Genomic DNA, 27,829 nt, shown 5'->3' on the forward strand with positions numbered 1-27,829 from the left:
AAATTAAAAAAATGACATTAATATATAGGTGTGACGCTTTCTATGCTCTGATTTTTGAGCCAGAGCAGTTCAGCAACAATCACAGAAACCAAAATCTAGATGGCTGAGTCTCACAAAAACTGTCAAGAAGTTATTTCGGCCCAGATTCAAAAGATCAAAATAAGATTTTCATTGCATAAAGGAAAACCCCCCCGGATATTATTAGGACCATTAAGATTTTGTGCATTACTCTATTTTTTATTATATTCTTTTCCCCAATTCTCTGTTGCTCACTGCAATGTTAAAAATCATCATCCTTATATCTTATTTTTTAATTACATATACTTTAGTATATTTTAGTAATTTTAATTATATATTAGGGCTGTCAAATCAATTAATCGCTTCCAAAATAAAAGTTTGTGTACATAATATATGTGTGTGTGTAATGTTTGTATTTATGTGTATATATAAGTACACAAACATGCATGTATATATTTAAGAAATATTTACGTGTCTATATATCTCTATCTATATGTATATATATATATTATATTCATTTATATATGATTTACATTATAAATATACACATTACACACACATTATGTAAGCACAAACTTTTATTTTGGATGTGATTAATCGATTTGACTGACCTATTATATATGTATATTGTTTTCTATTAATTATTATTATTATTATTTTCTATATAGATTTTTTTTTATCATTCTCTCCAGACAGGATGAGTTTAATTACTGTATTGTATTTAATAAGTTTTTTTTTTTTTTCATTGATAAAATGTGATTATTTGTCACAATGCAAACAAGGTTGGTCCTAAACATACTTTTCTTTATTGAAAATAATTTTCTTGATGCAAAATATGAATATTTTGATTTGGGAGTTTAGTATGGCTTTGACTTTTCTTTGTGAGATTTACCCAGAAAGCTTTGCTCTCTGCGGTTCTTGATAAGATGCCTGTATCTGGAAAAGATATGTTGTAGCCAACCTTAAAAATGAACAAGTAAGTTGTTAAATGTGTATAACAGGCCCAAAGCACTACTTTGTGTGAGAGTCCAACTTGTCTAAAATGTGTATTTTTTTGTGACTATATTCTTCCAAAAAGGGAGATTTTATTGAAGAGATGCGCTGCTGTATTTTGTGACTTGTTGATGTTTTTGGTGAGATGTACTGTAATAATTTTTGGCCTTGCTCACATGTATATGATTTAATTCTCGTTCCATTGATTTCATTTTACATTGTGCATTTATAAATGCGGAAGTTGGAGCATTTCACTTCATGTTTGTTTGTCAATGTAACTAACATTATCATCTCATTTGCTTTGAACTGATTGTATGTGCATTGATAATCTACTTGTTTGTACAAGCAGAAGAAACTTTAAAAGTAGTTTTAACTTTTTATTTGATAGTATTTTCATATCTTAAAAGGAAAAGACTTGTATGAAGTCTGAAGTACTGGGGGAACTTCTTAAAATGCCTTGATTAACAGTAGTTGTGTATGTGTGCTAGTCTGGGGACCTGCGCCTGCTTCTCTCTCACTGTGTCAGAGAACACGGTGCCTTCTGGTTACAATGCTGTGAAAGATAATAAAAGGCAGATGAGTTATATATTTCATCAGACTTGTTCTCCTTTGTTCAGTTCATAAGGAGATTGATTCTGGCAACATCTCCCTTTTTGTGGTATGTCTGTTTATATCTCTGTTTGATCCATTCTCCATGACACTCTGCAGTTATATGTGGGTTTCTCTAGTATTATTTTTGACTGTTTTACACCTAACTAATGCTCTTCCAAAACTAGTCACATTTCTTTTAGCCATCGTTTCATTCTCTGATCATTTCTGAGTTGCATTTGTATTTTAAACACTCAAAATTCCTTCTGAGCGAATCTCACGAAAACACCCATGTCACATTTAACTCCAAAATCAAAAGACAAAAGGAGAGGGAACATGAAAGACAGAAATACAGAAAAATCGCTTGAGGAAACAAAGCCTATTTTAGGACCAGTATAATTTTCTTCAGATTTGTTGCATTGTTTTTTTATGCAATGTTATTTTTATCCAATTGTTTAATAATTTTTGTCCAACTACACACATTTTGTTGTAATACAATAATTGTTTACATTTAAATTAGCATTTATTGGTTCAGCAAAAAGTATTTTAGAAGTGTAATGATTATAATTACTAATAATAATTTAAATAATATATTTTTGTGCCTTACCGTAATTATATATTTAACTGTCGTGAAAATATTTTTCATTATTTAAAAAAATTATGATCATTAAAAAAAAATAGCTAACTTATATAATAGCTAAGTGTTCATAAAAAAAAATCCTGTTTTTTTTTTCCTGTTAGCTGTGACTTTCAAAGCTCTTTTTTAAATTAAAGTCGTAATTGTAAAAATCTGCCTTTTTTTTCAAAGAAAATTGAAATTTCATATTTTTATTTCTTTTTATTTTGGGGTAAAATATGACTGAGGCATGTTCTTTCATGAGATTCATCACTCATCCCAACCACTAGCTTTTCATCTTATTTTCCTTAGAAAAAAAAGATGGCCATGTGCAGGACTAATCAGGGGTCAGCATTGCTCTGAGGGGCATGTGCTTCAGCTTTTCATTAGTTACCGAGCTGTTATCTAACTTATTATGTGTACTTGTACATTGTGTATGTGTGAATGACTAATGGATGGTTCTACTGTGAGTGTGCGAGTATTTGTGTTCTCTGAAGGAATATGAGGGTGTGAAGGGATAAATGGGGGAGGGAAGTAAAATAAGAACAAGTCTAGCCTTTATGAATAAAGACTGTGAGCTGGTATACAGATGATCATGACATTACTGTCTCCGAATGAACTGTACTGGCACCATTTGCTAATGTGGCACTTGCTGAATTGGTCAAGAACTTTTGGGATGAACTTCAATTTTATTTGTTCTGTATACATAATGTTTGTAAATTGTATATCGGTCTGTGGATATTAAGTGCTGTCTATTGTAAGACTGTGGATCAAAGATGACCAAATGACGCTGAGCTCCTTCTAGTGGACGGAGCTTCTGTTGTCTGAGAAAAGGCCATAAACAAAGCGATCTTTAGTATACTAGGTCCCTTAATGCCGTTCTTTTTTTAATCTGATGTCCTGTCTCCATATGATACGGTTTAATCGCTTGGACCTATTTGTCATCAATGTATATGTCATCATCTGTAGTTCACAGAGTTTTGTATAATTAGCTGCCTTCCATTACAAGGCATTGAATGCCTTACAACATGTACAAAAGCATTTCAGGCCTACTAGTGCTCAAAAAATCCAGCTATTCTTCACGTTAATTGCGACTTCCATAACTCTGACTCTTGAAATAAGTTTAGGTTTTATTATTTCATTTTTGTTACATTTCATTTTCACATAGTAAACCGAGGTGCGAGACATCTTTAGAAAATGATGCAATCTGACAGAAATGAGTTATTGTGTCTTGGTCTCTCAGTGTGAATCGTTATTTCATCTGTAAAATGAGTGTTTCAAACCACTGTGCTTGCTGTAATGTACTCTTGTCCACAACAGTACTATTTAATAGAAGATTCTACGGCAAGAGTACATGAGAATACACTTGAAAATGTGTCCTTCTCACAGAACGCCAAATATGAATTTCAATGACATCATAATGGGCAGGATGACATGTTGCCAAGGCAACAATCGGAGGCATCATTCTACTTCTCTGTAAATATGTCTCTCTCTTAACAGTTCTAATAGTGACATGTCAGTGCTTCACGATTCATTTTGATTCCCTCTCTGTTGACATGGTTGGTATCAGAAATAGTTTTTGTTTGTTTTTTGTTCTTTCTTTGGTTTTCCGTTCTGAATGGGGTCAGAAAAGACAATAAAAAAAATTAATGTTTGGTAAAGTTTGTAGTGCTTTGTTTTCATATTCTGAATATTTTATAATATGTAACAATAAAGATTGTAGTGTACAAATCCACATTTATAATGTATGTATGTTATAATGCAATAAAGAAAAACAACGTATTATATTAAATGTTGTGTGTGTGTTTCTTAGGGTGTTAAGAAAACCCCTAACCCCTAAAACTTTTTACCATTTCTGTGTCAGGTTAAGGCTGCTCGCTCAAAATTCTGTGTAAAGACAATGCAGCAAAAAAGCCATACTAAAATATTGCAGCTCTGATACTACTTTGGTAGTGCTTTAAAGGTGTCTTTGCATAGTCAAGTTAAGGCTGCTCTGTGCCAGCTCAAAATTCGTTGTAAACACATAATGAAGCTTAAAAGCCAGAAATGATGCCTGCTCTGAGCCACCTCAGCCTCTAGTATCGATGTAATTGCTGTGTAAATGCATTAATGCCACCTCTGAGCAGAATTACACAGTCTATGTAACGACACCTAAATACCACTTCAGAAGCACTTCAGAGCCACCACTGCAATGTAAATTTGGCATTTAAATGAAATGAAGCAGCATCAATGCAGCCTCAGACTTTGTTTTTGTCATAACAGTGTATATATTTCATTAATTTTAAAGTGCAATTTTGAGTATTAAAAATGAGTAATTTTACAACTCTGAGGCTGCTTTTGGTTCTGTCAAAATGAAATGCAGCATCAATGCAGCCTTAAAGGTGCAGTAACTGATTTCGCTGTTGAACGTGGATTGGACTTTTAGCCAATCACCAGTAAGGGGCGTGTCTACACATGATGGAGGAGTTACCAGTGTTGCATAGCCTATTAGTTAATTTGGGGGCGGAGCTATCAGATAGGGGTCATTTTAGGTAGGGAGTGTTTGTTGTGGTGATTTCAGATGTCAATATGGTTTCTCAGAAACCGCTTACTGGCTGCACCTTTAAACTGTGTCTTTGTCATGACAGTGTACATATTTATTTAATTAATTAATCCATGTCAAGATTCACAATTGCTATTGATATTTGTTTATAATATGATCTCTGTGCAAATGCACATGCAGGCTCTGTGCAGTCAATCTAACCTACCTTTTGTCCAAGGTATAATGCAACTTCTGAACCGTCTTTGAGGTCAACTTAATTTTAAAGAAGACTAACTGAAAGTCTAAAACACTTACAAATGTGTTTAATTCTCCAGATTGACTTTATTGGCGAGGTCAGCGTCTTGCAGCAGCCTGAGAGAGGTGGAACTACTAACAGCCATTGTTTCCAGTCGATGAGGGGAGCTAAACGGACAGGAAGTCCAACGACTAGATGCAATGTGTGTGTGTTGTGCGTGGATGGATAACGACACATCTGAGCAGCAGCCCAGAGGCTTCGATACCTATTTCCGACAGCATTATCATATTGCATCACATTAAGCGGAAAAGCACGAATCCTCCACGCAGATCCACTGATGACATTTAAGCAGGTAACGCTAATGCACGCGCATGCAATGTACCGCCGCGCGCTCTAGATGATGACTGTACTCCTGATTTAAACCGATTAATAATGCTGTTATTAACGTTGACAGGCGGTTACATGCGTGCATTGCATAACCCTGTGTTTTCTCCGTGCATTTTATTATTTTGCATTTGTATTTAATGTATTTTCGGTGTTGTGCAAGCGCTCGAGGTTTTCACTGTAACGTTACTGCAGTGGCCGGTTTATAGGCACTTCACAAAGCTCACTGCTTAGTAAGCAACGCAAGGCGGTTTGACAGCGCACGGAGCACCCGTTCAACATAGGCATTTCCTCCATTTGCATGAGCTGATATTTATCGTGTTCATTCAGCAGTCGTTTGCATACGAATGGCTTTAGGATCGCTGATGATGAGTGGTGTTTATGACTCGGTTGCCGTGTGTCATTCCCGACCTGCGTGCGCGTCATTGTCGTGCGATTATCGGGGTTACTAGAGTTCAGATGCAGCGCTGGGCTGCTGCCTGCAGTTTAGGTGAGGAGTGGGTTTTTCTTATGCACTGTAATTGACATTAGTCATGTTTTTATCATTCCAGCGCATATGTCTAACTGCATTTGGGTCTTTAATATGTTACATTGTTCCTATTATTAGTGATTATTTACATTTCTGACATTTTTGAAAGGCTTTTATTATTATTTTAATTCAGAACCGGTTGCATCAACAATACCTGGAATTCTGCGACCTTCAGTTACGTTATATGGTTCCCAAGCTTGAATTAGGGTACTGATTATTATCCTAAAATACTCTTCCAAATTCAGCTAGTGTCATAGCATACAGCCTTAATTATTTTTGCCATAGGCTACTGCAAGAATATTAAGAGTAGTATGCTATTCCATCCATATTCAAGTGTTTCCTGCACATTTGAATTTACAGCAAAACCAGAGTTGTCTCTCTTCTATCTCATTTCTTTTTTAGTCAATTCAAAACCAAGAACGCGACCAGTGTAATCTGATTCATTCCAAACAAATAAAGGTGCGGCCACTTTTCTGCAAAATTTCGTAGGCAAAAAAGTGTCTTATTGCGTAGCGATGCATGGAGCAGTTCATACTTTGAAACCAGATGTTGGTCCACATGGCAAATTCATTAAGTATCTGTTCTTTTCACACTTCAAAGCTTTCTGTCACTTCCGGTCAAAACACATTTCACAGTGCAGGACTTGGATCGCAGACAGATCTGCAAAGTTAACAAGCTGAAGATCTTTCGAGCTTCAGTGATGCATCAACACATATCCCAGATAATTTCTTTGACAATTCAAACATAGCGGTTGTAACTCACAAGAATGAGCGCTGATTTACTTCCGATTTCAGGCTTTTGTCAGTGATCTTCATTAACTGTCATTAAATGAACAGGAAATCATGGCAATAATCGTGTAGGGTGTGGGCAGCATTATGAAGCGGCTTGGTTTTAGTGTATCAAAAGCACAAATGAATTCACTGAATTGCAAGTCAGGACATTCTTTAGGTCTGATTCAAACTAACTTCATGAATTTGTATCTACATCAATGAATGAATAAAATTGTACCTCTTGTTTTATGTTTTCATTTCCATTTTGTTAGGGCCAGTGAATTAATGGGTTGCAAAAGCTAATTTTTGGTAACGGAACTATGTTTCACTGCTTTGAACTTTGTTTTACTAAGTGCAATTCATTTATATATTGGTCTTAATCCAAACCTGTAATTCTTTGCCAGCCATATGGCACATGCACAATATTTTGTAATCCTCTTTCATTAGAGCAATAATGAATTGGCTCAGAATAAAATGTCATTGAATCAGTTATGCATTGATGCTCATTTTGACCAGGTTCAATTAGAAAATATATGTAAACAAGGTTGTTTATAATAAATTTATAGTTGTTTTTAAATTTAAGTACTTTTTGTTGTGCCAGAACAATGTATAATTGCATGCCATGGGGAGGACTTTTAAATCAGACATATATTCTTTATTTGTTTATGTCACAGTATATCCATGACACTGCTCTGTTAGTGCGTTAGATGCAACCGTTCTAACTTTACCTTTAATCTGATACAGCGTCTTAATTAAACATAACACTATTACTTTGTACCTGAGGTAGATAACAGCAACCCCATCTTGATTAGGGGCATGTAGTCACATTGTTGTTGGGTAACTTCGTTTTTTGCGATTAGAATGTGGTTTTTAGTAGTGATGCCTTGACATTATCCTCTTAACAACTCCCTGCTTCCTTTGGACAGCAAACAGAGCATTTATCTTCTGTTTTGTAAAAAGGGCTTGACTGACATACACCATAATGGCTTTGATTTTGTTTGTTTCAGCCACAGGAGGTTGTTTTGGTTTTGATGGCCGCTCGTCTGTTTAAGGCTATTCAGATCTGGGAGGGGAAGTAGTGTCTAAATGCCATTTTTACTTCATTTTTAAGATTATTTGCAGTATTATGTCTATATCAGGAAAAGTAACAGACTTGGAAATCTCCTCACCACAGCAACCCAATTGAACAGGTCTGGGGTTTCATCCAAATGTTGTTGAATTGCTGCTGCATTGACCACAATGTTGGAAAGGCAAGAGCTGAGGTTGTTAAAGTGCTATGAGTTGAGGCCGGTAGGGAAGGAAAACCGGTAATGCTGTGCAGTACAGTAAAAATTGTTTTTGGATTGTACAGTACTGTTCAGTTGAGTCCAAACCCAAGTTTTGTGTCTGCACTGTTCTTCTAGTAACTGTGAGCAAGAGATGTCATATCTATTTCTCGAGATTGGTGATTTGTGTGAGTGTCCTGGTTCTTCAGTGTCACCCGAAACTTATATGAATAAAAGATTATACATGGATGCCAAAATTGGCCACCGTTGTAATTTCATCGTATTAATTTATTGGTAAAGCCTTTGTAATTAAAATCAACAAACACAACTGAATGAATTATGTTGGTTATCCCTGATAAATAGAGCAAAAAATTAGTTTTCTGCATTTAATTTTATTAGTAGAATAGTTTTTAGCCATTTAAAGTATAAAGACTGCTTCAAGACTGTCAAATGTATGCTTTTGTAGAAGGTGCAAGTCCATCCATGTGATTTTTAACTTTTTTTATTTTTTTATCTAGTATATCATCACTACTGACTATTGTTATTCATAGTGCATTATGGAATTTGTAATTCATTAATTAATATTCAGATGTTAAGTGCACAGGCTTTTTTCCCCACTTTTTAAGCCAATCAATGGATGGCTTCCCAAAGAATGAAGACACTGTAGTGGTGGGATGGAAACTTATCTACAAATTAAATGTCACCTTCTAGCATGGCTTTGGAATTCATTGAAAGCCCTTTTTGCAGCATTCATTTCAGTTCAGTAATTAGGCACTGTAGCCAGCAAATTGGTTGCCAAAGTGAGTATATGCATGGTCAGGTAACAGGTTTGTTTTTCTGTTTAGAAATGCCAATGTGTGGGTGCTATTTGGCATGTGTTTTTGTACTTGTACAAGGTTTATGTGTGAGACCCCTGGTGTACTAGGACTGAAAACACACTGGCCCACTGAGAATTATTTACCACTGAGTCCCTTGTAATGATGATGAAGTTCAGTCTGGCAAAGCTGGAGACTTAACCAAAGCACAAGCCCTAATGTTCATCTTTTGTATGAATTTTTGATGAGTTTTAAAGTCTGTAGAATTTGCTGAGACATGGTAGCAAAGATAACTGACAAGGGGAGCTCTTGCAAAGAAAAAAAGTGCTGTTCAAAGCATATAAATGTATGTATAGAAGAATATTTATCTTAAAGTTTGGGGAAATGCTAGAAACATTTTTGATGGATGAAATTTTGTAATGATAGTGTCTTAGTTTGTTTAAACGGTTGTTTAAAGAATTCTAGAAGTGTTTGTTTGTTTGTTTGTATGTGTAAGATACTGATTAGATTATAGATTTAGACATCTTGACCTCAGCTGCAGTCCAGTAAGCTGCTTTGGTCTCATATGGCTCATAATGTATAGGTTTTATGCTACACACTTTATCGGGAGAAGGCTTTACAATGTGTTGAAGAAGGCACTATAGCACAGCTGTACACAGGAATAGGACTCTCAAGAATTCATGGACTCTCTACAAGGGTTTTCCCATTGATACAGTACAGCAACAAAAGATCAACTCACATCATTGCTGACCCAAATAAAGTCAAGACCTTCATTTATCTTCCTTACTTTTTAGCATTTAATATAAGATGCAAGTTAGTACGTCTCTATTGCTCCTTTCTGTCCTCATATTTCCCAGGTGGTCATCACATCAGAAAGGTGATTAGCCTATTCTTTGTCCTCTTTTCCCCAAGTACGGATTGAGGAGCACCGAGGTATTTACCGAGACCAAGTCAGGGTCTTTCTTTTGAGAAACTGCCATCATTGCACATAATTTCCTGGAAGCAGTTATGCTGACCATTCTGAAATTGGAAGAATTGAGGAATCTGAGTTTTAATGCAGATATACAGGGCTCACTGGCATAGTATAATCAAAGACAGAAACTGAGATAAAAGACAATAAATAATGAGAAGACGTGAGCAACAGAAGCAGAATGAATAAAAAAGAAAGCGCTGTTTTGTGATGTGTAGGCCTGTGGCACATTGTGTTCTCCGTTTATGCCAGTAATGCAGTTGTGTATTTATGGCTTTGGGCCACAACCTGCCTGATCTTCTGTCATCACCACCTCATCCAAACTGGACTTAGGGCCTTGTTGACCTTGGATGCCAAGAACAAGTTCACAGATCTACAGCAAGGCCATGTAAAAGCTTGTCCAGCAAGCTACAGCACCCACAAGACTCCAGAATCACTACCGAAACATATTATGCCTCCATGTACAAGATCTTTTAAATGCCAGAGAGTGGGCTTGACCCTAGATGCTCCTCCTGGTGGCTAAAGGAAGTTACCACTGTCCTGTCCCACTTAGCTCAATCGCTTGAAGGTGATGTAAATGCGATGTGACTTATCCAGGGTGCTGGTCCAGAGGGCTAATCATTGGTAATCTAATCCAGAGGAGATTAGAGAAGAGGAGGGAACACAGGATGCTGAGAACGGCTCTCTCTGGCTTAACGGAAGGTTGCCGCTACGTCCATGTTGTGCTGTAGGACTGCTGCATCTTGCTAAGGATTTGCTAACTCGAACTGTGCTTGGAATTTGGGATAGCAGTTGGTAACAGCATCCAGTTGGTGTTCAGCATTGGAAGACTGTCCTTTTTTTTATGTCCACCAAAGCGTGGTTTTGAGTGCCGCCGCCTTTATGAGATCTAGTTTGGTTTCTGCTTGCATCATCATTAAAGTGCTCTCCTTCCGTGGGATTAGCATTAGCATGTGGCTGTAGCCAGTGTGAGACCTGGCGCCTCATTCAGCTTTTTAAAAGGATTCCTTTGCCAAATATTTTCAGGAGCATTTTTTTGCACTTTCATTTCATCGGTCTCCAAGCTTGTCAAGAACAGAACCGCCTGTCCATTTTTGAACGAAACCAGAGGAGGCAAATTTCCTAATTGTTCTGCTTTGAAGCCCCATCACCAGAAGCAGAGATGCTGAACCAGGGGGCTGTGATGATCTTCACAGGGATCTGTGGGGCGTTAGTGGTCATGGCAGTGGCCTACTACGCCTACTGGTGAGTCCGGCTAAAGTGCAACCGTGGATTGATTAGGCCTCCTGCTGCTTATTTAAAGGTTATTGGATTCGACACAGGCAAAGGGCAATGAGAGACTCCTTGACTAAGACTTTAATTTATTCATTTGTAGTTTTTTGCATGCCTGTCATGTTTGTGGGTGCTTGGGGCACTATGGTGACCACCTGTTGCACAGTTGTCTCTGTAACAACTGAAAGGTCATGCAGTGTCTGTATATTCTTCACTTTAAAGCTTCACAGAGAGTCTGGGGATAAGCTGATACAACAATCGATGATACAACTGATACAACAATGATACCAAATTGTTAGCTGAAGTCTATCTGAAATTGATCTGCTGTGGAAGTGTTGCCATCTGAAGCACAATTTAACATCCTCCTTTGTGTATTTTTTTTGAGGTATTGTTATATGGTGGTTTCTTAGTTTCTTTTGCATTCTGTAAGTTTGAAGCTTTTAACTTTTTTAGAGGTATATTTTGTCCATCTTGGAAAAAGATGGCCCCAGGCTGTCTGATGATGCAGGCCAAACAGCTGTTAACTCCTAAAATGGTTGATCCCTACATCTCTAATCCCCCCACCCTATCGGTGTAGTTGTCATGCTGCTAAAAAGTGGATGAGGAACAGAGTCACCATTTGATACCTCTGTATGAGAAACTGGATATTAACATACTTTCAAACATAATGCTCATGAATGAATAAGATCTAGCGGCCGACTAGATATAGTGCAGCATCGCTTGAAATCAAGGATTCAAAGTTTGTTTCAGTGGCTTAAAATCACTTGGTTCGGACGATTCCAAGGTCCTGGCGAGGGAGAGGGGGCCAGGGTTTTTTACCACGGGGTGGGCCAGATTCAATGATGTTCAGGGGGCTTGGAAACCATAGCGCCGCCCCTGAGTATAGTTTCACAAAACTAATCTGCACAAAACAAAAACAGCAGATGAGCTGAATGAGAACACAAATTCACTCTCTGACAGCAGGTAGCGCTTATTGAACAGCGGTGATATAGTGTTTCCTTGGTTGACGCTTTAAACAAAGCAGCACTGCAGTTAAAAACACTACTTTAATATGCAAAATACAGAGGCAAGGTGAAAAGAAAATACTATCTAAACTCTTCTAAAGACAGTCAGTTCCCCTCAAAGATACATTCATATAAGCTCCTACCCCCAATTGTATTACAATTCGTTTCACATCTCAACCAGTTTTCAACTGGCTCGGGGTGCATGGTTACATCCCTAGTACACTGTTTACTTTCCCTGTTTATCAGTTCTGTATAATAATTTATTTAAACAGGGGCAATAAACTAATAAAGACAGAGAATGGGAGTTTTGTGTGCTCGGGCGCTGACATTCTCAGTGCCGTCACATTAAAAGTCTCACTCCCACAAACACATCGGCCAAACTGGAAAACTTAGCTGCAGAAGCCAAACATTTAAAAAGAGCTGAAATATCGACATAGGCTATATATTGGTGGACCATTAGGTGTCTGTAGTGCATATGATTTGGTGGAAAAAGCTAAATGTGTGAAGTGTATCTTAGTCTATAAAGTCTACTTTTGCTCATATTTCTTATTGGCTGAGAAAATACTCTGCTCCAACAAGTTGATCAGGTGATCCCTCAGAATGTGCAGACACACTCCCCCTAACACACCTAGTGCAAAACACCAACTGCCATAGAGGGTTTTGGCATTCAGAGCACTCTGCCATTCCCTTGATCACAGACACACACACACACACTTTGGTAAGGTTCCAAAGTTTACTTCAGTTTGTGCAATGGTGGATAGGAGGACAGAGTTCAACTCTTTCCTTTCCCATCCTCTCTCATTTTTCTTCCTTCGGTCGGTCTCTGTCCACTCTAAAGTCACTGTTAACCCACTACACTGCCTGTGGTTCTTCATCTAAGGTTAGTACTATTTGTGTTCTGTTTGTCTTGGCTGATGTGTTGGTAGAGGAAACGAGGCTTTGTCGGTTTAAACTTTTACTCGCTGGTTTCTATTTGTCCCCATGTTGTGTTTATTTGAAAAGGCAGCATATTTGGCAGATTTGATCTTATGATAAATGCTAATTCCCAGGAATCATTGACTAGCTGCCAGCTATTATTACAGTAATACAGTAGTTAGAATACGTGGATTCAAGGGCGTAGTTTTGGTTTGAACATTGGGGGGGTTGACGTGGACACCGGGTCATGCTCCCTCTTAAGGTTTATTTATTTGTTGGTTTGCTTAAATGCTTATTTTTGTAAAATGGTCTTTTGTGCTATCCACCACACCTGCAAAGTTGGTTGATTGCGTAACTGCAATAAAGTAATAAGATAGTTAACAAATACTATAACAAATATACTATTTTATATTTGTATATATACAAATATAAATATATATATACATGTATTTTATATTATTTAGACACTTAGGCTATAGTTTGACAGAATGTTCTAATTCAACACGCCATGGGAAGTCAATCTGACTTAACGTTTTCTTTTATTGATATTGTTTATTTCTTACTCCTTAACAGTTCATCAGGCTCTTAATGATTTAATCTGTGCCATCATTGGAATATCTGAAGGTTTCTCCATCACTCATCATTAGAACTCATTGGCTCTCGATTCTGACTTGTACTTACTCTTATGAAAAAGTACCATAGTTCTTAACTGTAGCATTTGTTATAATAAGGCTAGCCTATTAATCATTACCAGGCCAATAATGACTTTATTAATCTATATTGCATTTGTTATGAGAAACAACAGTCTTTAGAAACAATAGCTACAACATGCCCCAGTTGTAATATAAATCTATAGGGAAAATCTATTCCCTTAACAGATTATCTATTATAAATTCTACAAGTTAGACTAAATTTACCACACTAAATAAGCCTACAATAAAACGTGATAAATTATAGTAAAGGTGGTCATGAGCAGGGACGGATTATGAAGCAGAGGTGCCCTGGGCACGGATTGATTAAAGGCCCCCCTCAGTTGAAATTGTGCAAATTTTTTCTTAAATTCATATAGCAATGGATTTTATCTACACTGTTAAAATAGTACTATTTATACTACTTGTCGCAAAATAGTAGCAATTATCTGCACTTCAGTATTGTTACATTATAAACCAGTATGCAATAATAATGTATTAAGTGTAAATTTTTTATAATTTTTATTCAAATTATTAAATGGATGCCATCTTATTGATACAATAAAACCCTCCCAACACCTACCCTAACCCTACCCGATACTTTATTTTCAACTCTTTGGTTATCTCTTTAATTTTTATTGACAATAAATGCTTTTAAGATGTGATATGAGATTTGAAAAGGGAGAAAAAAAAGTTTGGCAAAATGCGGGTTCGAACCCAGGTTGAGATCGCGTCAAAAAGCATGCACTTTACCATCTGCGCCACTGGAGATTACGTCAAAACAGTTTTTTATAATCTTCACAGGCCCTATCACACGTTGGTGGGTGGAGTTAGTGTAAATAGTCTCTGCCAAAAGGCGGGTAATTTTCACTAAGTGTAAATAGACTTCATTTACATTATCAATGAACATTATCATTGGCAGAATTAAAGCACTCTCAAAAACTCCCATTAATCACTGAAGGTGCTTACATTGTCAAATTAATATCTTGTTTACATCGTGCGCACTTCTGCACTTTGTTGTTTCTGATGAGAGAAATCGGCAGAGAGCAGAATTCATTCAGGGAGCGCGCACTGAATAAAACAGCTGTTTCAGCGATGACTCATCTGGACACCTCTTATTGGTCATTGTACTCATAAACTCAACAGCTGAGCAAGCGCAGATTTTAATTTATCAGCTGATGATGTGCCGCACTGAATGATCTAATCACACCGGTGTGATCATTTATTAAATATAAAAAATATTAGTCGGCTGTTTTTTTGTCTTTTGGATGCTGCATTCAAAATCCACTTGCCTCAAAAATCTGAAGGGGAATCGCGGTCCGGGAGTAGCGGTATTTCTGGGCACGTGCGTTAATAATCATGAGTGGTTTAAAAATATTTTAATATTATGTTAGTGCTGGTGCAATATTATCTGTTCTCCTCTTTTCATCAGTCTTTTTAGTTTGTGCCTTTTTTTTAGATAATGTTCGACTTTCTCCATAGCATTTTAAAGTGGCAGTTTCTCAATAGAATTGAAATAGATAGCATATTTTACCATCAGCTTCTCGATAGGAATGCCTCGTGCAAATCTTCTCACACTTCTCGAGCGCGCTGGTGCACGTGCACAGAGTATAGTGTGATTCGCGCGCCGCTCGTGCACAATTAAAATAACTGCTTCAGTCATGTTGTGCAGATAAGCGCTCTGTTCGGTTCGTACGTGAGGTTAGCGCTTATAAAAGCGCCGAAGGCGCGATTCAAACAATTAATAAATAGCCTGATTCTACGTTTCCATTAACCGTGGTATAAATATTGGGGGGGTTGAACTTGCTAGTTTTGGTTATTGGGGGGGTTACCCCCCCATCCCCCCCACAAACTACGCCCCTGCCTGGATTATTACATTTTCAGAAGAAATTGTGAGTGTTGCTTGCCTGTGCAAAATTGGTTGACGTGATACTGAGGTCAGTCTGGGTGAATTTTGTTTGGTCAGTTTCATTTTTCAGTAGGTGAGAAAACAATGATAGTATTCATTGGGTCAGACGGGCCTCCTGCAGGTTACCAGATGGCCAGTTGGAGTAGTTTGGCAACTTCATCCTGAGTATCAGATAAACCTGCAAGGAAGCACTGAGCTTCAGTCCTCTCTTTGCATTTGGTTTAGCAGTGGTTTAAAAGATTATTTGGCAAATAAATTTGCTGAAGCACTCATTTTGTTTTAGTCCAGTATTAATCCAGTCTTTCACTTGCAGTTGTTGTCTTGTTATCGGATTAAGCGGAGCTGGGAGATTAAAGCCTGATAAACTTTCAAAATCGTTTTGAAACGAGAGACCTTCAGATCCAATGAGAGTGTTTGTGTGATACTGGGTCTTTCAGACTGGGATTTTTGTGCATGACAAGTCATGTTGAGGTGCTGCAATATATAAAAATGGAGCGAGAGAGATACAGTTGGGGGGAAAGGGGTTGCGAAAATGAGGCAGTCAATGTATGCAAGAGGGAAATTGGAGGAGGTGTTTGGAGTTCCTCCAACTGGGTGAGAGGGTGTGTGCAATGCTCTTGCATGTGGAATTTTTGATGCCTAAGGGTCTGTGTTCATGAACTCTTGCCTATTTTGTGGATATTTGTATCTTGGGACAAAATGTGGAAGTAAAAATAAACAGGACAAGGGTAAACGTACCTATTAAGATAATGTTAAAATAAAATATTAATCTCTCACACAAAAATATTAAATTTTATTTTAAATGACACAAGCATTTCAATTAAGATATACATCGTTAAATTCAAAAAGTCTGGCTGTGCTTAATGAGTACATTTTTGTACCCTTTAAGCACACCCCTGTTCCCATTAAGCTCACATGTTTTCTTAAAAAAATTCTTGCTTATTTTAAGGAAAGATTTTAAAGAATAATTGTAAAAATATATTTTTTTGAAGGTACAAAGTCAATCACAAAAAAAAAAAACACAAAAATCAAGCAACAAGGCATTCAAGTCAATCAGTTATATATTCATAATGAAGCGTCATTTAAGCACATTGCAGAATCTAGACTAGTCCACGTTCAACTAAGTAACACATTCGAAAATCAAATAAAACAAACCAATAAAACATTTAATTCATGGGGATGAACATAGAAACTAGCCTCATTATGAAGCCTCTTTTAAATGTATGTCATCTTATCTATAGTCTCTTAAGGCTGGAATACACTACACGATTTTCCACAGATTTACAGTCTGGAGAAGTTGATGCTAGTTGCTAAAGATCAGAGCGAGTCTGCAGATTTGAGTTGACAGAATCCACAGAAAATCGATTAACCTAACTTCGTGACAACCATCAGTTAATATATGAAGTCTGTTTGTTAAGTATTTGCATAGAGTTCAATGTGGAAGAGCACACTGAGCTTAATTGGAGCAGCAACAATTTTTAATACATTTCATGTAATATTTATTAAAATTACAGGATTTTTGCTAAATAAATAGTGTAGGTCATGTATTAAGTTCATACATATTTTAATATGAACAACTATTATTAACTATGAAATTATACTTTTTCTTATTAATGTCACACTAAAGTTGTGTGATTTTTATAGTAGTGCACCCTTTAAACTCACCTTAAAATAATATGAAATCTTTCAAAATTACAGCACTGCAAAACCAAAGAACTCATAAACTGTCAATTTATAATATTATGGATGTAAAAGTACGAGCCAGTAATGCCTGTGAAGTAATATGTTAGCGTAGCACACAATCTTATACAGCTATTCAGCTAACTGTGTTCTGTAGCATCTGCGCTATGTTGCTAAAACTGTCTTTTGGATCTAATGTAATTATTTCCCACATCCATGTTCCAGGTTATAATATGCAAAAGTTTGAACATTAATCTCTTAATTTTACAATAAGTAGTGAAGTTTACCCCAAATAAAGGCTTTAAACATCTAAAAAATGCACATTTAAGGGGCTCCTCTTTTGGTGAAAGTTTTTAGACAGCTTTCAAAATGGCCGCCAGACAGTGTGAACACATGGAGACTCATATCTCAGAGTGCAATGATCCGATTGACTTGAAATTATACGACGTATATAGTAGCAAGCACATCAACTGGTTAAGACATCAAGTAGGATAATAAATGATTTTTTCTTTTTATAATCTGATCTCAAAAATGGGAGTGTGCTTAATGGGTACGTTTAGCCTAAATGTGTTGCTGGTGAGGGTTGCGTTCACTATTCGGACCGTCATGAATTCTCTAAATACGCTCTGTCTCTTTTTCTCTCAGGTCGGTGGTACTAAGTGAAGGGCCGTGTAAAAGAGGGTTGTAGAGACGAACCCGCTGTGGTGAGTTAAACTTTCATGATATTAAGTTTGATAACTGAAATGATATGTTGGAACATATTAAACATGAACGTCAGTGAGCAAGAGGATTGACTGGTACAAATTCCATTATTACATAATGCAAATGCTACTAATAATGTCGATCAGCTCTGATTTGCAGATATTCATAGTGAATTCAAGCTTGATATTGCATTTATATGTGAATATATTTAGCATAAGTGACACAATGACCAGCTGTGTTGTTTATTTTTGCTTTGTCTGCTATATAATTTGGTTGCAAATTTTTGCTTTGAAAGTATATAATAGTGCAAACAGACAATTGGACTAACAAAACAGAAATATTTCTGTCAGTGTTCTAAAATAGCAACTTCCAAATATGACTTAAAATTTACTTTTGTGTAAATAACACTAATTTGCTAACAGTTGGCTTATTTTTAATAAACTAGTATAATAGTTGTGCGCATGGATGGATGGATAGAGTTTCAGGTTTTATACTGTAGCTTGTAAGAAAGGTTTGTTCTTTTGGTGATATTTTTCAGTTTTTTTAACACTAGTTTTAATGCCATTATATGCTAAATCTTCTTGTCCAATCAAGTTAGAGCACTACCATTTGTATATTAATTTTTAATATTTGTCTTATCAGTCCATGTAATTTCTGTGGAAAAAAAAAATTGCTTAAATATAAAAACAATTAGCTTTGTGCAGAATTATTTTAATGGCTTGGCCATACATGCATCTTAACAAAGTTGTCAGCACATTAATATCGTACTAACTCCCACTCAGTTTTGTACAGTTTGTAACAGGAGGTCTTTCTATCCCCCATGGGTTCTTCGGCCTTAAAAATTTTGAAGACCCCTCGTGTAATGTAAATAAACCAAGAGTCAGCATGTGGGCTGCTGCTTAATTATCTGTGAGTGTTTTAATTTGGCGTCGTCTCTGTCTCTCTTGTCTTCCAGCAGTGTGTGTGGGAGCGTGTGTGTGTGGGTGAGTGAGTGTGTGTGTGGAAGGGGCTCTCAGTCATGGGTGTGGTGGCGTGGCTGAAGAGCCTGTTCGTCCTGCAGCTCTTGATTGGCTTTGTGTTCGTGGTGAGCGGCCTCATTATCAACTTCATCCAGCTGTGTACCTGTGTTCTGTGGCCCATCAACAAACAGCTGTACCGCAAGATCAACACCAGACTCGCCTACTCTCTATGGAGCCGTGAGTCGTTTATTTGTCCTTAGCTCACTATTAAGTTTTTAAATATGCTTTTATATACCTGTATAGCAAGTACTCTTTGTTTAACTTGTTAATGAGAATGTTTGAATGAGCCGTTTTAGGAGGGCGTGGATGAGTCTTAACTTTTATAAAGAATATCTCTTTGGGTTTGAAACTTTAGTCTTTGCAACTTCAGGGATCTTATCTATGCACAAACAGCTTGTAGCACTCCAAAGAGAAAGGAAAACTTGAAATCGCATCATATGACCCCTTTAATATGACATGCTTAGTCATTTTGACCAATTTACAGCATCCAATTTAAATTTATTTGCATTTAGATTTATTAATTTAGCAGATGTGTTAAAAAAGCAGAAGCAGTTGAACAATTTGTATGGTGCTTGTCATGATCTAGATCATCCTAACGCATCTGGCATCATAATACCGGCTTGACACACTTTTCTACTGCTTTCTTAACAGAGCTGGTGATGCTGTTAGAGTGGTGGTCTGGCACAGAGTGCACGCTGTACATCGATAAAGCCACGGTGGATAAGTTTGGTAAAGAGCACGTCATCATCATCCTCAACCATAACTATGAGATCGACTTCCTGTGTGGCTGGACCATGTGTGAGAGATACGGCATACTGGGGGTGAGTCCTGACAAGCAGTGAAGACACCGTAGTGAAGGATGGTTTTTTGAGCTTTGAGGTGTGACCGTTGTGTCTCAAAACCTTGTGAGCTCAATCACTCTCGACTTGAGCACATTAAAAGCATCCAAACTAAAATGCAAGCTGATAAATGTGTCTAGCTTCTTTGATGTAACTTCCTTAACAGAAAATTGTGCACATGATGCAAAAGCATTCTGCACACAGTGCTTTGATTTGGATTTTAGATAGTGGCTAAGATAATCATGTCGCACATGGATACTGGGTGAAATTATGCTATTTAATTATATGGAGATGTTTCCCATCAGTACTTTTCAGTAAAAAAATACTTGCATGCGCATAAGTGAAACTAGTATTGGGTATTGCAGTGCGTCACAGTGATTTTTAATTAAATTCTGGCTGAAAATCCATTCATGAAGAGCATAATTCTTTTATATACAATATCAGACATCTTGTGTAGGCACCTGTATTGGCCAGATTATGCTTTGTGCAGTGTTATTTATTTTAATTATTTATATTTTTTATATCTATTTATTAATTTTGAATTGGCTTTATTTTATTTATTTTTGTATTTTGTTTTATTTTAGTTGTAGTTAATTTATGTACTTTTGTTATTTTATTTGTTTAATATTTCTATTTAGCTTTTATTTCAGGGTTAATAATTTTAGTAATTCAGTGTACTTTGTTTTCTATTAAGTGTACTATTAAGATTTGTTTTTCAAATAAATAACTTGTATTGAATTAAATAACATTTTTCAACTTAGTTTTCAAGGTAACATTTCTACTTTTTGTTTATATTTTATTTAAATGAACTGATTTTAATTTCAATAGTTTTAGTTAACAATAACAAAAACTGCTTTGTCATCATCCATTTTTATTTTGTATTTATAATCTTAGTAACCATGAGGATCAATCCTAAGAGATTAATTTGTCTTTTCTCTCTTGGATATGTTCTGATGTTGGATTTATTTGTTTTGATTGAGTGGATGATTTGAATTCTTCTCTATCCTCTCTCCCTTCCTCCTCCTGAATCCTTTTTTGCATTTTCTATCCTCTCTTTATTTTGATTTTTCTCATCCAGAGTTCTAAGGTTCTGGCTAAACACGAACTACTGAAAGTTCCTCTGATCGGCTGGACGTGGTACTTCCTGGAAATTGTTTTCTGCAAGCGGAAGTGGGAGGAGGACAGAGAAACCGTGTTCAGTGGGCTGAACCGTCTCCGAGATTACCCAGAATACATGTGGGTGAGTACACTGAGTGATTAGGATGATCTAATGACGTGATAATCAAGCAGAGCTTTAGGAATGACTTAAGCCTTTTATGTTTACCATGGTGATATGTGCTGAGTATTTGATGAATTGTTGCTGTCAAATGTAGGGCTAACTACAACCTCAAATCAACCTTGTAAATCTAAACCAATGCAAATGTTCTGTAATGGCTCAGAACTATTCAATTCGTAATTGGCAGATCTTGGTTAACCAGTAGTTCAGTCTTTTTCCTTAACTTGGGACAAATGTTTTCTATTATAGTTTTTGGTGTATTATCCTTTTTACAGTTTGAAAGTATGTAATATTGCAGTTCTTATTAAAACTACTCAAACTCAATTTGCATTTGGAGCATGGTGTTACTTTATATATATATATATATATATATATATATATATGTATATGTGTGTGTGTGTGTGTGTCACAAAGAAGTGTGAGTGCAAACTAAATTTTTCTTCATACTCAGTTCACAAGAAAGAAATTCTCTCTTAAAGATTGTATAAATATTCTGAATTAATCATTTGTGACCTTGTACTACTATAACCTCTAGTAACGTATATTTACTGAGGCATGTGACAATCAAAGTCATGTCATTCATTTTTATTTATTATTATTTGCTAATTATTTTAATGTATTGAAGCTGTAGATAAACAAGTAAACAATCACGTTTCACCTGGTGTTAACGTAGTGAAGTGTTTTGATCATTCTTGTTTAGTTTAGTGAGTTTATTTATTCTATCATTATATTATTTGGATGTGGGTTAGTGTTACTAGACAGGCACATAGCTCCAGCGGTGAGGTCAATTATGACGTCCTCCGATTGGAAGTTTCCGTTGGCAAAAAGAGGCAGAGATTACAAAGTGATAGGATTACTGTGTTTAACACTGACCCGGGAGTTACAATCCTCTGGTGTGTGTGTGTGTGTGTTTGGCAGTTCCTGCTGTACTGTGAAGGAACGAGATTTACTGAAACGAAACATCAGATAAGCATGCAGGTGGCTGAAAGTAAGGGCCTCCCAAAACTGAAGTACCACCTGCTGCCCCGCACCAAAGGATTCACCACTACACTGCAATGCCTCAAGGGAACAGGTCAGATAAACATTTCCACACACTCCATCACCGTCACAGAGCTGCTGTGTGTTACCCTGTTAAAAGAGGCAAACGTTGCTTCCTGAGTGGGTGATGGACAAGTCACTGATAGGGTAGTCAGGAAGTCAAAAAATACGAGTGGTTCCAGCAGAACATATCCAAACCCATAATTTTTTTTGGATTTCCACCAGCCTGGTGCCTAATAATAATGTCCAAGTGTCCACTTATCAGTGACCCTAGACAGAGTGCAGTTATTCACAACATGATGCTGCTAGCGGTTATGGTGATAACTAATGTTCTTCCGAGAATTCGCATGTTCCCAGAATACTCTTGACACGTTGCCATAAGAAAATCCCAACACATTTACCACCTCAGTGGTCGAGAGACTCTTCCATCTGTCACCTGCTGTCTAAATATAGGCGCTGTGAGTTTAGATTATATTGTAGGAATGAACTGCCATTCAGAAGTTTGGGGTTGTAAGATTTTTTTAAAGTAAGTCTCTTATGATTACCAAGACTGCATTTATTTCATCAAAATGACAATAAAACCGTAATATAGTGAAATAATATTACAATTTAAAATGGTTATTTTCAAAATTATTATAATATATTATAATTAATGTTTTAAAATGCAATTTATTCTTGAGATGGCGATGCTGAAACATTTCTTAATATCAGTTTTAAAAACACCTATGTTGCTATGTTTTTGTGATTCTTTGTACCAATCTAGATCGTTACTATCACTTTTGAGCAATTAGATGCTGAAAAATAATATAAGAATATAATTTGACTTACCCCAAACTTTTAAACGTTGTGTAAATAAAACAAGCCATTGTGGTCTGATATTATTTTGGCATGCATGCCTCTCTTTTTAGGAATGAAACAATATGATATTATCACTATGCATGTCACAATATGATGCTTATTGCAATTGTTTTTGTGTGATGCATGTCTAGTGTTGTGATTGTGTTCTGTGGTGCATTATAATTCAACCGTAATTAGTTTTATAGGACATCACTTGCAGATTGCTTGTTTCAGGATTGTTCTTTCCTCTAATGAGGTGACTGAAATGGACTCGTGAACTTGATTTGACTGCAGATGGGCCATCATGAATGTGTGCAGCCATGCACTGCTTTCCATCATCCTGATTTTCATGCCAATTATGCTCAATTCATACTCTATTGAGCTTCTTCCCCTCTTATCCTGACATGAATGATATCTGGTGCTCTGAATCTTTAATTACATTAGAAACATTATTTACTTTAGGAGTTCGCCCAAAAACAAATTGTCATTATTTGTTTGCTATATTGTCGTTCCAAACTTTTTGACTGACTTAATTTCTTCTTTGGAGCACATAATAAGACACATTTGTCCATTCGGCTATAGTGAATAGGGACTGAGGTTTTCAAGCTTCAGAAAGGATGCAAAAGCTGTGCAAAAGTGGTCCATGCAACGCATTCACTTTATTTACAGTATTTTGAATTTATATGATGGTTTTGTTTGAGGAAAAAACTGAAAATGAAAAAAAAGATGATAGTTCTGTCATCATTTTCTCACCCTCAAGACTTTTTATTCTTTGGAACATAAATACAGATATTCTGAAGAATCTTGGTAGCTTGAGCAATTGACGTTCATTGCATAAACAAAAGCACAAGGATGAATGGCATCAGTATGAGTAAAAGAAGACAGAAGTTTCATTTTTGGGTGAACTATCCATCTCAGTTCTATGCACTGTATTTTTGCATCATTCAAACATTTCATTCCGTAACATCAAAATGTTTTTGTTCCGTTTCAACAGTGAAAGCTGTGTACGATGTAACGCTGAACTTCAAAGACAAGCAGAACCCGACCCTGCTGGGCATCGTTAACGGGAAGAAATACAAAGCAGACATGAGCATCAGGTGAGTCACAGTGCTGAAGTATACTATATTTTCAATAGCTTAATAGATTAGCTGCTTTACTTCCAAAATCTGACTTAAGATTTGAATTGAAGGATATATTATGATAAATGAGTGTGAGTGTCCAAGTTCTCATTCACAAACTTTTGAGTGTTTTGTGTCTTATTGCTGACCTGAGATGTCGTTAAATATTTGGATTAAGGATGTAACTAAGAGGATCTGTACCTACTGTAGTGAAGCACCTCTTCTGCTGCGTGCTACATGTGGTTACAGCGCCCTCTATATGTGCTGCTCTGACCTCTCACTGTTGTGTCCGCCACAGGCGCTTCCCAGTGGAGGAGATTCCTGATGATGAGAAGGAGTGTGCTGCCTGGTTACACAAGCTCTACCAAGAGAAGGTATGAAGCTCAGACTTTTTTTTAACACTGTTTTTTGAGTTTAATTGTTAAAACATGTTTGCATCTGATTCATTGTATTGATGTGTGCTGTAATTCATCCCACGTCTCTGCCTTTCAAGGATGCATTACAAGAACACTATGAGAAGCAAGGCTGTTTCCCTGGCCCCACCATCAAACCCAAACGTCGAGTCTGGACACTGCTGAACTTCCTGTTTTGGGCTACTCTCCTGCTTTCTCCGCTTATTAACTTTGCCTGGGATGTCTTTATCAGCGGCTCTCCCCTCCTCATCATTGGTTTTATGATCTTCCTCATTGTTGGTCAGTCGTTGTTTTATTCATGTGCTCTCATAGTGATTTGAAGTTTTTGTAGCTTATTCATAAAGACCCAATTAATTGTAGATTACAAGGGCTATTTGAAATACACATTTAAAGTTTACAGTCTTTTCTTTTCTAAATGAGCTGAAAACAAAAAAAACTGAAAATAAAGTTCTCTGTCTGCTGTTCAGTGTGTTGTATTCTCCGGCAATAAAGTAAACCAGTTGTATTATATATTCTGTATTTCAGACAAACAAATTTTACATATCGCTTTAGCATAATTTTTGTTCATGGTAAAGTGCATCCATAAAGCTGATATGTTTACCTGTTGTTGCATATCCATGTTGTATGCACGAAACAGATGCTGATACAGTCAAAACATGCCATGGGATGTTTTAGTGATGGAAATAATTTTAGCCCTCTGAAAACTGCTGGCTGAAACCAATATTTTTTTTGTTGTTGTTGCCAAAATTAACTTGCATCACTAGTTTGAAGTAATGCATAAAATAATAACAACAATTTTCCCTTTCCTCTAAATGATAAATATTGTTTGCTTTTGTCTAGCAATAATTGAGATTCATCTGTGTGTCCTTAGTTGTTAAGATGATTATTATGATGTACGATTATTATTATTATGTTTGTTTCTTTTATTTACCTTCTCTCCCAACCATTCATTGATTGGATGGTTTTGCCATGTTTGACTATGGCACAAACTAAAAGCTATTTACTATTTAAAGAAATACCTTTAACTAGTAAATAGCTTTACTATTTAATTACTTTCATGTTTTGGCACATATTAAAATAGTAAAGTAAACTGCATTTAAGTGCATGAGGTGAATATGGCCTACTCAAAAGAACATGGCATCAGTTAATCCCGCAACTGATGTGACTTCCCTGTCACTGTTTCTCTCTCTACAGCTTCTGTAGCAGTTCGTCGGCTCATCGGTGTAACCGAAGTGAAGAAAACCGGATCCAGCTACGGCAACATAGAGGCCAAGAAGGAGAACTAAACATTTTCACTGTGTCAACACCTTGTGGCCACTGTATCGCTCACCCTGCAGTCCAGCCTCAGGCACAGAGCTGCCCTGTGTGCAGTTATCCTTCTTTTTACGAAAAAAAAAAAAAGTAATTAAAAAAAAACGAATGAAATATTAAAATCTCAGCATTGGGAGGTATATAGGGATATAACTGTAGATTTAACTTAATACACTAGTCTATAAACATTACGATCATTTTTATGAACCAACTAAATGGGAAATAGAGGAGAAGAAATACTTGTCAGCTGCAGATCGATGACGAAACGCTTGTCTTCTCCGGCAGAGAAAGATGAGAAGAACTAGAGAGACCAACCGCTGATTCCCTATCAGTGACTTGTCCCTCCTGTTTAGCCCCGCCCTCTAATACGATAAGACCCTCCCTTTTCCCAAATAAGCCCAAATAAATCATAGCTGTCCATTTAATATTTATCATCTCCAGAAGTGCTTTGTAACACTTCCTTCACTGCATCTACAATATCAGTCGTTCCACTTTGGATCTTCACCCAAAACCACATGGAGTCACTCGGACTGATTTTCTACGGTCAGAATCTCACGTCACGGGCTGGCAGAGCGTGCTGCGGTTGAGGAAGACAAACAGCCCAGCCAATCAGTAATGGTGGTCACAACACCCCTACCCAACAAATGAACTGTTGCAGATCTTTGGTCTATTCCAGCTAGAATAACTTTGGTGAAAACTGTTCAATGTTACCAACTTGATGGTAATAGATATGGACTGAGCAAGGAAAAGCATGTCTTTGCTAACTTCTGTACTCCCATTTTTGAGACATTTTCACAATGGTGTCTTAACCCACTGCGTCACCATTGTATTACTGGCTATGCTGAATAAGCAGTAAATGTTTTCTACCAATGTACTCCAATTCACCTAGAGCATCTCTTTAGCAGTTTTATCCAAAAATGTAAGGCCCGTGGACCATGCTTCTGTTGCCCAATCTCTCTAGCCATGTGTAAATTATGAAATACAGGGGTTGAAGAGTGAGAGTGTGAGAGTAGCTGAATGACCAAGAAGAAATTATGAGTTCCATAATAAAGAAAGAGTGTGAAACCTGTTTAGTGTGAACTAATGACACTAGTGGTTTGTAAATAAACTCTAGAAGTTTCTTCTTGACTCAGATCCACCTGAATTCGCAGTACCTTTATGGTTTTGCACTTCATTTAAATTAGTCTCTCTCTGTTTGTCACCCAATGTTTTCAATGTGCAACTTAGTACTTTTTCATGGCAAAACAGGGAACTAGTCATGCAAGCCTTACCGGAACAGAACAGTGCAGCTTTGTTTGGTGTGCGCTTGGACAGTCCAGTGCGATTGTGATTCTCACATTGTGCAGGTTTACTGACCCTCAAATCACGTGTAGATCACAGATAGTGTTCGTCTGATCGAGCTTCAGATGCAGTGAAGATGATCTGTTGAAGGTCTGCATGACACAAGTGTAGCAGGTGTGAGGTTTATAATTTGAGTCGAAGACCAAAGTTCATTAAACTAAAATATTAAGGTTTACTTTTTACCATAACCTGGTTTAAAGGAATATTAAGTTAATGTATTTTTATTTTCACAAGTTATTTCTGAGAGACTGAATTTATTAATTTCACAAAAAGCAGTTATTCCCACTGCAAAGTTTTTATTTTTATGAGATGATACTGTTGAAAAAAAAAAAAAAGATCTGTGTAATATATGAGTGACGTTTCAGAGTACGCTTGCTGATCTGGGATTGTAGGCAAGACCACTACAGACAGGGTAGGACTCTGAGCCATGATCAGTTCTAGTACTCTAATGCTGTTATGAGTGATACCTGATCTAAGGCCAGGTTTCCCACTGCTTGTAATAAATGTTGCTGATGTATACTGAAGTATAGGACTGATGAGATTGAGTTATTAAAACACAGACTAAGTGGTGGGCTTTGGAACAGATGCTAAATATTGAGTGTTTCTGACTTGCTTTCAAATCCCTCCTCAAAAAAGCAGTATGTGAACAGAGGTAGAGTAGAACTAAAAATTTAGTCTGTTAAAATCACAACTTTTTTTGTATCTTCTTTCAGATCAATTAAAGCATTCAGTGTATGATTG

The 27,829-nt window shown here is 36.7% G+C and overlaps 1 protein-coding gene across 7 annotated transcripts; it reads left to right on the plus strand.

Moving 5' to 3' along the window:
* Positions 1-4,728: 4,728 nt before the first annotated feature.
* Positions 4,729-27,829, plus strand: LOC306872601 (1-acyl-sn-glycerol-3-phosphate acyltransferase gamma-like). Of its 7 annotated transcripts, none has more exons than XM_079421218.1 (11): positions 4,729-4,974; positions 5,072-5,344; positions 17,840-17,898; positions 18,852-19,092; positions 19,567-19,736; positions 20,833-20,994; positions 21,949-22,102; positions 23,900-24,002; positions 24,322-24,397; positions 24,517-24,715; positions 25,631-27,829. In XM_079421218.1, exons 4-11 carry the CDS (start codon positions 18,915-18,917, stop codon positions 25,720-25,722), a joined length of 1,134 nt encoding a protein of 377 aa, XP_079277344.1. In that variant the 5' UTR covers positions 4,729-4,974; positions 5,072-5,344; positions 17,840-17,898; positions 18,852-18,914; the 3' UTR covers positions 25,723-27,829. The 7 variants fall into 7 exon arrangements, with proteins under 7 accessions (XP_079277344.1, XP_079277349.1, XP_079277345.1 ...); XM_079421222.1 differs by lacking the exons at positions 4,729-4,974; positions 5,072-5,344 and adding exons at positions 12,652-12,719; positions 12,840-12,881; XM_079421224.1 differs by lacking the exons at positions 4,729-4,974; positions 5,072-5,344 and adding exons at positions 12,671-12,719; positions 12,840-12,881 and having other exon boundaries at positions 18,855-19,092.

Source organism: Barbus barbus, assembly GCF_936440315.1.
Source record: "Barbus barbus genome assembly, chromosome: 7".
Lineage (NCBI taxonomy): Eukaryota > Metazoa > Chordata > Actinopteri > Cypriniformes > Cyprinidae > Barbus > Barbus barbus.